The sequence below is a fragment of the Trichomycterus rosablanca genome, chromosome 3 (genome assembly GCF_030014385.1).
Source record: "Trichomycterus rosablanca isolate fTriRos1 chromosome 3, fTriRos1.hap1, whole genome shotgun sequence".
In the NCBI taxonomy this organism is placed as follows: domain Eukaryota; kingdom Metazoa; phylum Chordata; class Actinopteri; order Siluriformes; family Trichomycteridae; genus Trichomycterus; species Trichomycterus rosablanca.
This window is the reverse complement of record NC_085990.1, coordinates 35,497,181-35,511,051: the sequence shown is the minus strand read 5'-3', so window position 1 is coordinate 35,511,051 and position 13,871 is coordinate 35,497,181. Positions and strand designations below refer to the sequence as shown.

Sequence of the window (13,871 nt, the reverse complement as noted above, 5' to 3'; positions counted from 1 at the left end):
TTAAAAAAATATTTAATTACTGGTCTAGGTGAACTAATTTAATGTTTTAATATTTTTTTAGGCTCAGCTAATTCATGATAAGAACACAGCATCCCATGCTGCTATAAACGATAAGGCTGATGCCACTCCTGACCGGGTCCACATGACCTGGACCAAAGAGAAGTTCTTCAATGAGCGCCATCGAAACCGAGAGCATACTGCCAACATGGGTGTGCAGGATATTTTCAATATGAAACCGTGAGTACACACACTACACACTTGAAAAATGAACCATTCAAAATGAAGCCCAAACTGAAATGATTTATTTAAATTTGATGTATAAATCATTGATAAATGTCATTAATTGGTTGTAGGTATTACTTGTGGTACAACCCAAGGCTAAACATTTAACAACCACCAAAAGCATCTGTATTAGCATCTACAATATATTATAGCTTAATAAGAATATCTGCTATTTTTTTTTTAAAGGTCCACTAATTTAAATATGGAACAGACCTGTATTTGATGTAGCAGACAGTCAGGGTGCCTTCGAGGGTTTGATTTTTGCCTCTAGGTCACTGTCTGTGAGGAGTTTGGCAACCCTCCCTGGTTTTTCCATTAGGTTTCTTGGGGGCCATTCCAGTCCTCTAACTTGCCTGCTCTAAATTGCCCTCTAGGTGTAAATGTGTGTGATGCTCTTTAATAGGCCCCCACCCTGCCAAAGGTGCATTTGCACCCTAAAACTCCAGAGACTCTGGTTGACCTTAATCCCAGCTATTCAGTATTCACAATATTCTTTTTGTACTCACTGGTTAATTTACATAACAAAAAAATGAAAATAGTTAAGATTTATCAGCACTGATATGAAAGAAGTTTGCATGTTGGGTTTTTATGTTTTGAAGGGCGCAACCTGCATGAAATGTACATGTGCTGGTTGTATAATATCAAAGCCATTAATGTTGAACAGCATGGCCCAGTGTGTAAGCACATTGTCTGGACTAACGGTCATGATCTCATCATGTGTCCTGTCTCAGTGTTTCTTAATATACCTTCATACAGCCAACATCCTTAATTATAAGAATAATAAACACTAGTACTGTAATGACTTTAATAATTTAGATTTTACATAACAAATAATATTTAGAAATAACTTTTTCATGTAACTTTTCCCAAATTTCTTCACTGCATTTAATAATGTATAAACCAGAAAAGTTGGGATATTTTGTAGAATGTCATTTATAAAAAGAAAATAATTATTTAAATCTTTATTTAAATGACAAAATTAAAAAGTAGACTATTCCAGTGTTTTACTGATCAACTTCATTGTAGTTTGTAATTAATGACAAATTTAGAATTTGATGCCTGCACACACTCGCAAAAAGTTGTGACAAAGGCAAAATAAGCATGAAAAGATGACAGAATCTTGAAGTTTCAGTGATTTGAAACATTCCACAATAAACAGGTGAATTGGTAACTGGTGAGGGAATCATGGTTGGGTATAAAATGAGGCTTCATCAAACCAATGATGTATTCCAAACTTCATGAGAGAATTGTCAGTTAGTTCAAAAAGAACATTTCTTAATGCAAGATTGCAAATAATTTAGTTAATTTACCATCCACCGTACATAATATTGTGAAAAGATTCAGGTAATCTGGAGAATTTTTAGTTCGTGTAAGGCAAGAACGGAAACCACTACTGAATGTGCATGGTCTCCGAACCATCAGACAACATTGCGTAATAACCTGTCGTGCTACTGTGATAAATAAAGCCACATGGACTCAATTGTACTTCAGAAAACTGTTGTCCCTTAACACAGTCCACCACTGCATCAAGAAATGCAACCCAAAACCCTTATTACAAAAATAGACAGCCAAACATTGATTCTATGCAGAAACACTAACTCAAAATACAATTTAGTTGATTAGTAAAAACATTGGAAATCTTTCTCCTTTTATCAAGTTAAATAAAAATTTAAGGGAATTAACAAATCACAGATTCTTCTTTTTATTGCATTTAGCAAAATATTCTAACTTTTCTGGAAATTGGGTTTGTATATATAGTTTTGGTAAAAGGACAATTTAAAAAAAAATCCAGTTTAAACAATGTTTTTTTACTTAATCTCATAAAAAAGGCATGTTTGGTGTCCAACATTTGGTTTATTGTTACTTCAGTAATAATAAGAAGGTAACATAATGATAAGTCTATACATGCACAAATCTTCATATCCTTCAAACAACATTGTTAATCTTCACAACATTGTTAGATTTAATTATTGGGTTAAATAAACATATTAATAACAGTTTGCATAAAACTAGATTTCCAGACTATATTTTTTGCTTTTTTAAGATTTTGATTCTGGTTTTAAGAGAAATGTGTGTGCATTATCTATGGCAAAAACAGTGCGTAAAAAAAAATTTAAGAAATGTCTGACACCAAACATTGTGTTAAACAACATTGTGTTTAGTAAAAACTAATATTGTGATAATTACATTTTTTGATTAATACTGCTCTATTGTAGCTTTGTCTATAACCTGTTATAGACAATGTAACTATATGTATATTGAATAAATTATGCAGTCCTTGGTATTTATTAAATAAACCTCAAAGCTGCTTAGTAAATAGCATTAGGCATTTTAACATGTGGTTTTGCTAGGATGTTTGGCATATCCTTATGAGGGGTTTGCATTAACGTCTAAGTCCGTCTTTGTTGTTTTGTGCCATTTTCCTCCTTTCAGAGAGTGGGAGAGTCTGTAAGTTCACTTTCTTTTGATTGTAGGCCATGTGTCTGTGTGTTGTAGCAGTCATTTAGTCTGTAGCCAGTATAATCGCAATGTATGCTTTTGTGTATACATGCATGCTTTGTAGAGCTGTAATAATATTTAGTAGCGTAATTTATGTAGTTTTTGGTCAGTCAAAAAATATGTGCTTTTCACACAACAAAACCTGGTGTTATCTCCTTTGTTACTGTTTGAGAATATCTGAAAAGTTCTAAATAGATAAAACATTTGAGAGTAATCTCTATGTCATAGTAATTATAGGACTTTCATTGTATTTATGGGAGTGTGGGGTGTGAAATTGACACCAGGTTGCAATGAAAAGCATGTTTATTTTGATTGAGTCTTGTAAAACTGTGCTTTATTTTAATTTGCATCTAGTCTATGCGCATGTCCTGCTTTACTTACCATCATTTAGTGCTATGCACACTAACCAAATTAGGTTTTGTTTATGATTTATGGAAATAAAAGAAGCTTAAGAGTACAAATTATTTTCAATTTGAGCTAAAGTTGTATGTTAAATTGCATGTTTTGTGTTCTAGCTTAATTCTGTATTTAGGAGTACTGATACCAGAGAATAAGGGGTAAGGGGTATGAATATGGGGACAGTCAAAATAATATTCACTACAAATTAAATATTTTATTCACTTTTATTTATGTGGCGTGATACTATACCAGTTAAATAAAGCAATTTCTAAGCCACTCAGGTGGCGCAGCGGTAAAGTACGCTAGCTCACCAGAGTTGGGTTTCTAGATGCATCGTATCGAAACTCAGCTCTACCTTTCCGACTGGGTTGGGCGGCAGTATGAACAAAGTTTGGCTGTTGTTCAGGGGCTTAGGGGTAGAGTCGGAGCATAGGTCCTCATAGTTGGTGCAACTGCGGCGCCTGCACAGGGCTGAGGAATAACATTGAGGGGGGTGTGACCCTCCGTGCGCAGTGTCTCTCGGTGTATGAACTTGGCTCGTGCAGGTGAAAAATGCAGGCTGTACTGATTGCGTGCTGGAGGGGGTGCAAGTCAGTTGAGTGGCAACAGTCAGCGGCAAAGGGTCGAATCAGTATAGGGGACGCATTCAGGGTAATTGGACACGACTAGAATGGGGATAAAAGTTGGGGGAAAAGAAAGTGGGGAAAAAATAGATAAAAAAAAAATAATAAAAAAAAATAGAAGCAATTTCTATACCTCTGCAGAATGTCTATTGGATCCTACTAGGCATGTCAACTGATAACCAACCACGATGTCATTGTTAAATTAATGCTGTCAGTTAAAAATGTAATTTAGGGTGCCCAGGTGGCGCAGCGGGATATTCCGCTAGCACACCAATGCCGAGATTCTGAACTCGTCGGTTCAAAACTCTGCATTGCCTCCGGTCAGCTGGGCACCAAAACTGAAGCTGTTTCATGTCAGTATGGGGTCAAACTGCTTGTTAAACTCTGCACATGTGGATCTGTGTGTAACCTTTTTTTTTTTCAAAAATTAAGTGGATATTTAGCATAATTTATTTAGCATACCTTTATAAAGGTATTATTATTAATAAGGTGCTGTCAAGTTAATTTCAACTCTTGACGACCACATGAATATTGTTTTTCCAGAACATTCTGTATTCTGTTTTAATCTTCAGGCTTCTTAATGGCTCATTCATTGTTCTTCTTATTGAATCTATTCATCTAGTTGTTATAATAACTGCACTAATGTTGTCAGAAATACCTTAATTATACCGACTTTATCTCTTCTTTTACTGGCATGTTTATTTAGTGTAATGAATTGTTCATTGCCGACTCAGAATGTAAAATCTTCATTCTGAATGCTGAGCTGGTTCTGCTTATGCCATTTATGTTTTAGTCCTAGATTACTGCCACATTAACTATATTACACTGTTTTTTATCAGTAAAGCATGAAGACTTGTTGATATGAAATTTGGTGATATGTTTATATTTTAATGGGGCATTATATAATTGTCAGTTAACAGTTAATTGTCAACTTAAGGTGGTCGGTTATCACCAAAATTTGCATCCGTGTCCTACCTGCTATGGCTTTAAGCATTTTTAACCTTAGGCAAGGATGCCAGAGATCAGTCTTGAAGGGCCACAGTAAATAGCAGTACTCCAGAGTTGAGCATTCTTATTTCTTCTTCTTCTTTTTTCAGCAATTAAACACACAGTTGTACTTATCAGCTTATTAGCAATTCAGCCTTATTATCTCTTATAGGAACCCTTAAAATGGTTTTAATTCTTTGCCTAAGGTAAACAGTGCTCAAAGCCCAGCTTGTTTATTTCCCTGTATTCTGCATCTTTAGTTTATCATCCATTCTCAGAACTTTTCAGAGCTCAGTCTTTTAATAATAATATCTTCATGCTTCTTTAAAACAGCAACCAGGCAAATGTGCGACGCATGCATACAGCAGTGAAACTAAATGAGGTGGTGTTGAACAAATCACAAGGTGCCCAGCTTGTCCTCCTTAACATGCCTGGACCACCTAAGAACCGTGGAGGAGATGAAAACTGTATCCTTTCATAGAAAAGTAATGTAAGGAATATATACTGGGCTGTGAAAAAGTATTTGCCCCTCACCCAATTTCTTTTATTTTTGCTAGTCAGTTTTAAATGTTTCAAATGTTCAACTCTAGTTTTCTACATCTGTAGATAATTTGGTTCCCTGGAGTCCCAGAGCCCTAGCAATGGCTTTGTAACTCTTTCCAGACTGGCAGATTGCAGTGATTTTGTTTTGTATCTGTATTGGAATCTCTTTAGAATCTTTGTCTAATTTTAAATTTAGTTTGATTATGCAAAAGATTTAAGTTTCACAGCACTATAGGACAGAACCATTCAGCTTCAGTGCACCTTGGCTCAGACGGCTTTGCCTGCTAATGGAGATGAGCATCCAGCTCTAAACTCCTGATGTTCTGTAATACTGAAGTGCCACCTTCTCTGGAAATCCTCTTAATTTATGGTCTGCCCACTCTTTTTTTCATTTTTTATTTTTTTACCAGTTGACATTGATTGGCTAAAGGGTCAGTATAGTTAAGTCTAAATAAATCATAAAGAAGATCACAGAGAGGAAACAAGACAGAGATTGCTGCCGGATCCATCATGCTTTAAAAATGTGGTGTCATTCAGTTTACCTCACATCATCAGTTTGTGACTCCTTTATGTGTCTTTCTGGGCTGCCTTAATAACATAAGTTATGAGTAGCATTTCAAACCCCTTGGTCTTTCTTAACACCTCTGTTATGTTAGACACATTCACATCATAACAGTGCATAACTAAAGAAGCAAATATAAGAAACTGAACATGACTTAGCTAATCAACAGCTTCTAGAATTCATACAAATCGGTGAATGAGATTTCTTAATGATTTTGAATGTTTTACATTTCATTGTGGCATACATAAATCAATTCAGTTCACTGCATGAATGAATTAAGAAAGTAATGTTTAGTTTTGCCAAGCTAGAAAAGGAATCTGTCTATCGATCTTGAATATTTTAATCCTTAACCAGTATGCCTTAGATATGGAGTTCCTGGAGGTTTTGTTAGAGGGTTTCAACAGGGTCCTGTTGGTGCGAGGTGGTGGTCAGGAGGTTATCACCATCTACTCATAAACTCACCTGCTGCCCTAGCTGTATTTGAATAGTATTGACTATGATTTGATTAATGGCTTGATGAGGAACTGTAAAGTTTCAGAAGAGACTGTGCACCTTTGTTGACCGAACCAGAGGAGATCACCTGTGACAGGACAAAAAATTGCAGCAGGCCAAGCACAAACAAGCATACCAACTCTATATCGTGCTTACTGAATCTTGCTGTCCTTTCTTTGTGAAATTCTTCGTAAGTGTGTATCTTCCATGCTTGTTATGTTACGCGAAAGCTGTGTAATATCAGCAAAAGTTGTATGTAGCAGTGTGTGTACCTATATTATCTGCCATTTATTATGTTTTTCTTTGAAGAAATTGTATTTTACAGGGTGCACTGTGACGGTCTGCCACCACCTTTTTTTTTTTTTGCAACAGACAGGGTTGATGTCTCCACAATTTGCTACAATGACTCCCAGCCAGATATGAGTCTAAAGTAATATTAGACCAAAAGCATCACATTATAAGCTACACTTTCATATCATGGGATGGCAGCAGTCCAAGGGGTGACTCAATTATACACAAGCATACGGTTGCCCATTCATAATTCCTCATATTAATTTTACTGGCTTCAAAAGTGGCAGACTGAATCAATATTAAACAGTTGTAGGATGTTCCAGATAGTTAGGTGAAGTATTTATTTGTTTTTTGTGAGAGTTAGTTGTGATGTGTTTGTGTGTGCATGTAGTTATGGAACATTTATTTTACTGAACATTTCCATGGAGCAAATGCAATAATTGTTGCTTTTTCATTGCATCACTAGCATTTCACTGTCCAGCTGAGTTATATATTATAACTTTGTGAGGAAACCAGGAAAAATAGCCATAGCATCAGTGCTCAAAGAACTTTGACAATCTCTGATTTCTAGTAATTTAAACTGTATACCAAGAATATTTAAGGCACTTGCACTAATAACCTGCCTCTGGTAGCATTTATAGTTACAACACGCTTAGCCTTCATTACCAATACTGCATTTCCATGACTGATTTAGCTTTTTACTGGGAAATGCTTTCAGTTGGGATAATTTGCTCGCTGTATACATCAGTCTTTAAATTTTAGGCTACAAACTAATAAAATAAAACCACAATTGACATAAGTCAACACGCTAATTTGGCTTCCCCAGCACTGTTCAGTTTGTAATTGTAAGGACCAGATTTGTGTCTTGTATTCATTTAGAAATACAAAGAAGCTGGTTTTGAATAAGAGAGCACAGTTTGACTTTACAGTTTTAAGTTTTTAATTTTTCTGTTCTTTGTATCAAAGTATGATTTGTGCCAAAAACAAACTGAAAGGTGTAGTGTGTGTGTGTTGCATATGTGAGTGAGCCAAGGCCACTGTGGCATTGTTACTTGAGTGTTAGATGTATTAACAATCAAGTACAGTTAAAAAGAAACTGCACAGATTTTTTTAACAATGCATGTGATAGCTTTTATTGGCTGGAGGATTTTTTGTCATTTGATTAGGAACCAGTAATATTAGTTTAGATTCCCAAATGTCGTCTCAACAAGCCTTGGGCCTCTATTGGTCCTTAGAGGAATTAGACGTGGTATGGTGAAAAAGTAACGTCTGTTTTTTGGATTTTATTTGTGCAGTATTGTGTAATCTTAACATTGTATTTTCCACAGTGCATTGTAATAGAATTGACAGTAGAAAGAAACTCTTTTAAATGAACTTTTTGGAAGTGGGAGTCTTTTCTGTGGAGTTTACCATCCATGTTTCTAGCAATGCACTTGTTTACTTAGATATGTTGTATTATCTGTGGTCGTAGGCTCTGCACTTCTGTTGTTACTTTTAGTGTTATGTTTGGTGAAACTTGTAAAGTCTCTGATTTTAGGAAGGTGGTATATTTTTTTCCTCTTTTACTTGTGACTGTGCAATGCTTTTCTGGTTCATAAGTTAATACACTATTGAAACGGTTGTTTATCAGAATATCCTACAGTTAGACAGCTTTGTAGAGCCACTTGTTTAAAAAAAAGAGCAATAATAGCATAATTTATTCTACTGTTACAAGTATCAAATATCTAAATTAAAATATATCTATATTTTATAATTATTCATAACTTAAACTAGTGGTGCAGTAGGTACTGTTGTTGCCACACCGCTTTTGCCCAGTCTATTACAACATAGGCATGTTCAGCTTATGTCCGCATAATGTTTTTCTATTATGGTATCTTCACAACCTCAAAAATGTCAGTAGATGGATTATGTCTGTAACTAGATTGGCATGCTGTCCAGTGGTTGTTTTCCAGTGTGTGGAGTACTGTGGATTTGTTGAAGGTATACATCAGTGGTGGTTGCACAAAAAAAGAAAATACATTTTCTTCCAGCACTTCAGCAGAGGATTAAAATACTGAACGGGTTGTGTAAGAAATTGTGCTCTTGGTGCTCAGGTGGTGCAGCGGTAAAACATGTTTGCACACCAGAGCTGACATTTTGAACTCATCGGCTGGGCGCTTACATGAACAACGATTGGCTGTTGTTTATACAGGATGGGACCCAGATAGTGAACTCCTCAAAACTGAAGCAATTACGACCTCTGCTGACTGATTGATGGCGCCTGCACATAGTTGAGGGATAATGCGTTGATCAGGGTGTGGCTCTCCATACACAAAGCTGATCTGCATATGACCTCGCCTCGTGCAGGTGAAAAGAGGCAGTCGGAAAGAAATTGTGCTCTTTACGAAAAACACAGACAAATTGCCTCTTATGTTACATCTCTTTTCATCTTCTACATAGAGCCCAACCTCCTGACCTAAGACTTTATTACTGAAGCATTATGACCTTATTTTTGAAATATTATTAAGGCTAATTCTTATAATTACATTACTCTTGATAAATTACATTATTTTTGATTAATTTAATATAATATTATTAAAATATCACAACAAAATTCTTAAAATCAATGTATTTTTTTCAACCAGTGGCTTTTTCAACTGAAGCAGAAACAGAAAATTGAGCTGAGGGTTTATTCACGATTAGCCATTTAAGCAGATACTGATTACAGCTTTATTAGTCTGATTATACACAAAAAGCTGTGCTCATTCTAACCTGATTCTAATGTAATAGAGACTAGAAAACTGTGCATGTAAATAATGTGTGTAAGAAAAGTATTTACTGTATTCATGTATGAATGAATGTAATATATAGTGCTTTGAGAGTATTTGCTCCTACTTGATTTCTTCCACTAGCTAATTTGTCACAATTAAATGTTTCAGATCTTTCAACTTATTATAAGATAAAAACAACAACAGCACTAGCCCATCAGTGCTGAGACCTCGAGCTCTCAAGTTTAAATCTCAGCTCTGTTATCGGCCGGCTGGCCACCCCCACACAGACTAATGACACTGGTTAATGTCTCAGACATGATTGGTTTTTAGGATTGAAGGGATTCCTCATTGCTGCTGCAACTATGACGTCTGCTGGCTGGTTAATGGCATTTGCACACAGATGGGGGATGATGGAGATCATTTTGTGACTTTGTACGTGATAGTGATCCCTGTGTGAATCTGCCCCGGGCAGGTGAAAAGAAGCTGTTGGCACTACACACACTACGGAAGGATCATGTGCTAGGTACAGCCTTTTCGGCCAGGGTGGGGCTGCAGTAGTGCAGAAAGATAAAATCAGGCATATATTGTGTATACATTTAAATTTAGCTACATTACAGGGTTTTCCAGCATGAACTGCCTGTTTGAGGTCTCCACAGCATCTCAATGGGATTCAAGTCAGGATCTCGACTTGCTTACTCCAAAACCTTAATTTTGTTTCGACTCAGTTTTTTGGTAGGCATGACATGTGTTTGTGTTATTTTTGGTTAGCAGTGGTTGGCACCATATGGATGACATGTTATCGAGTGTCTTTCTTATTGTGGAATCGTGTACACTAATCTTAGACTTATCTTAACTTATTTAGGTTCTGGGATGAGTCATTGATGTGTTTTGGTACAATGTTGGTAGACCATCCACCCTTTCCAGACTGGAAGATTTCAGTGACTTTGTTTCACATCTCTACTTAAAAAAATGCATTTGTGTTTACTTGCCTTATTTTAAAAGTAATTTGGTGATCTAAAATATATTCATGTAACAAATATGCAAAATTCTAAGAACTTTGGAGGGGCAGATACAGCTTCACAGGACTATATGTGTGTATGTACAGTACAGGCCAAAAGTTTGGACACCTTCTCATTCAATGCGTTTTCTGTATTTTCATGACTATTTACATTGTAGATTCTCACTGAAGGCATCAAAACTATGAATGAACACATGTGGAATTATGTACTTAACAAAAAAAGGTGAAATAACTGAAAACATGTTTTATATTCTAGTTTCTTCAAAATAGCCACCCTTTGCTCTGATTACTGCTTTGCACACTCTTGGCATTCTCTCAATGAGCTTCAAGAGGTAGTCACCTGAAATGGTTTTCAGGTGTGCCTTATCAGGGTTAATTAGTGGAATTTCTTGCTTTATCAATGGGGTTGGGACCATCAGTTGTGTTGTGCAGAAGACAGGTTACTACACAGCCGACAGCCCTATTGGACAACTGTTAAAATTCATATTATGGCAAGAACCAATCAGCTAACTAAAGAAAAAGGAGTGGCCATCATTACTTTAAGAAATGAAGGTCAGTCAGTCCGGAAAATTGCAAAAACTTTAAATGTGTCCCCAAGTGGAGTCACAAAAACCATCAAGCGCTACAGCGAAACTGGCACACACGAGGACCGACCCAGGAAAGGAAGACCAAGAGTCACCTCTGCTTCTCAGGACAAGTTCATCTGAGTCACCAGCCTCAGAAATCGCAAGTTAACAGCAGCTCAGATCACAGATCAGTTGAATGCCACACAGAGTTCTAGCAGCAGACCCATCTCTAGAACAACTGTTAAGAGGAGACTGTGCAAATCAGGCCTTCATGGTCAAATAGCTGCTAGGAAACCACTGCTAAGGAGAGGCAACAAGCAGAAGAGATTTGTTTGGGCCAAAAAAACACAAGGAATGGACATTAGACCAGTGGAAATCTGTGCTTTGGTCTGATGAGTCCAAATTTGAGATCTTTGGTTCCAACCGCCGTGTCTTTGTGAGACGCAGAAAAGGTGAACGGATGGATTCCACATGCCTGGTTCCCACTGTGAAGCATGGAGGAGGAGCTGTGATGGTGTGGGGGTGTTTTGCTGGTGACACTGTTGGGGATTTATTCAAAATTGAAGGCACACTGAACCAGCATGGCTACCACAGCATCCTGCAGCGACATGCCATCCCATCTGGTTTGCGTTTAGTTGGACCATCATTTATTTTTCAACAGGACAATTAACCCAAACACACCTCCAGGCTGTGTAAGGGCTATTTGACCAAGAAGGAGAGTGATGGAGTGCTGCGGCAGATGACTTGGCCTCCACAGTCACCGGACCTGAACCCAATCGAGATGGTTTGGGGTGAGCTGGACCGCAGAGTGAAGGCAAAGGGGCCAGCAAGTGCTAAACACCTCTGGGAACTCCTTCAAGACTGTTGGAAAACCATTTCAGGTGACTACCTCTTGAAGCTCATTGAGAGAATGCCAAGAGTGTGCAAAGCAGTAATCAGAGCAAAGGGTGGCTATTTTGAAGAAACTAGAATATAAAACATGTTTTCAGTTATTATTTTGTTAAGTACATAACTCCACATGTGTTCATTCATAGTTTTGATGCCTTCAGTGAGAATCTACAATGTAAATAGTCATGAAAATACAGAAAACGCATTGAATGAGAAGGTGTGTCCAAACTTTTGGCCTGTACTGTATATACTGCTAAAAAAATAAGGGAACACTTAATAATCACACTCCAGTGATGTCAAGCTGTCCAGTTAGGAACATTAGTGATTGTGAATCAATTATATTTGCTTTGGTGCAAATATAAGTGACAACAGGTGCACTGAAGAGCCAAGAGCAAGACAACCCCCACAAAAAGGAATGGCTTTGCAGGTGGTGGCCACAGACATATACTCTCTCCTTATCCTTCCTAACTGATTCTTGTCCAGTTTAGTGTCTTGCTGGTGTCCTTGCCACTACTGGTAACATTTAGGTTGCACATGTAGTCCAGCTGCTCTAGGATGGCAAATCCATACATGCCGTTTTAGGATGGTTTGTCTTGTCTCATTAGCATGGAGAAGATACCAAGAGGCAGGCTGTTACACAAGGAGAGCTGAGCAGGGCCACAGAAGAGCATCAACCCAGCAGAAGGCTGATGTCTTCTCCTTTTTGCGAGGAGGAACAGGAGGAATATGGCCTACTAATTGTGCTCCGGCACACTCAAGTGTGGCATGAGATCCCAACGTTCTATATTAGGACCCGTGCTCACAGCCCAGCACTGTGCAACTTGTTTAGTATTTGACAGAGAACACCTGTGTGTGTGTACATTTGTGTGTGTGTGTGTGTGTACATTTGTGTGTGTGTGTGTGTACATTTGTGTGTGTACATTTGTGTGGTTCTGTTCCAGAATTTAAAACTGATAGATTCTGGTAGAATGTTGTATGTAATATGTAAATGCAAAGTGGAGGATAGCCCTTTAATTTACATTTGTGCCTCTAAGTAATTTAAATTAAAATAATAAAATGCATTTACCCTTGTTTTAGTTTTTTTAGTAGTATTTGAATTTCATTCAAACAATTTGATGATGGGCTTGTGAAGTTTTTTTTTCTGTAAGTAATTTTTAGGAAGCTGACCTAATAATGTAAGTGAATAAAGGGATAAAGCAATATTTGTGATTTTCCAAAACTCTGCAAACTCATATCATATCAAATAAAGGTGACCAGCAGCAGACCAAGACTATACTTTATGCTGATGTTATACCTACCTGTCAGATACCTGTCTGTTAGATAATGTCTAAAAACTGTGCTATAATAAACGAGATAAAAACACAGTGAGCTCCAAGTTTGTTATTTTCTAATACAGGATAGTTTGGTGACTGACCACTTGACAACTAAATGATATAAAAACAGTGACTAATTTTAGAAGACTTTATACAAACACTCATTTCTATTTATATGGCAATTCCTATGGTTTTATATGAACAGTTTGGGGGGGCACGGTGGCTAAGTGGGTAGCACTGTTGCCTCACAGCAAGAAGGTCCTGGGTTCGATCCCCAGATGGGGCGGTCTGGGTCCTTTCTTTGTGGCGTTAGCATGTTCTCCCCATGTCCGCGTGGGTTTCCTCCAGGAGCTCCGGTTTCCTCCCACAGTCGAAAGACATGCAGGTGAGGTGAATTGGAGACACTAGATTGTCCAAGACTGTGTTTGATATAACCTTGTGAACTGATGAGCCTTGTGTGGTGAGTGACTACCGTTCCTGTCATGAATGTGGCCAGTGTGTAAAAACATGACGTTAAAATCCTAATAAATAAATAAATAATATGAACAGTTTTGGTTACTGTTATAGGGTGTTAATTTCCAAACAATGTATTTAATTCTAAAATGATTTTAGTTTAACACAGAAAATTTACAACTCTAATGACATTGAAAAAAAAAAA

General features: G+C 37.2%; 1 protein-coding gene across 6 annotated transcripts in view; it reads left to right on the top strand.

Moving 5' to 3' along the window:
* Positions 1-13,264, top strand: part of slc12a7b (solute carrier family 12 member 7b) — a 109,320-nt gene extending 96,056 nt beyond the window's left edge. For 5 of the 6 annotated variants that reach the window (XM_062991210.1, XM_062991208.1, XM_062991213.1 and 2 more), the window contains 4 exons: positions 62-237; positions 2,716-2,730; positions 5,124-5,257; positions 6,260-9,541. In XM_062991210.1, coding sequence (XP_062847280.1) covers positions 62-237; positions 2,716-2,730; positions 5,124-5,257; positions 6,260-6,351 — 417 coding nt within the window. In that variant the 3' untranslated portion in view covers positions 6,352-9,541. Of the gene's footprint in view, positions 1-61; positions 238-2,715; positions 2,731-5,123; positions 5,258-6,259; positions 9,542-12,505 lie in introns of those variants that run through there. The other variant, XR_010011226.1, reaches the window with a different exon arrangement.
* The last annotated feature ends 607 nt before the right edge of the window (positions 13,265-13,871 follow it).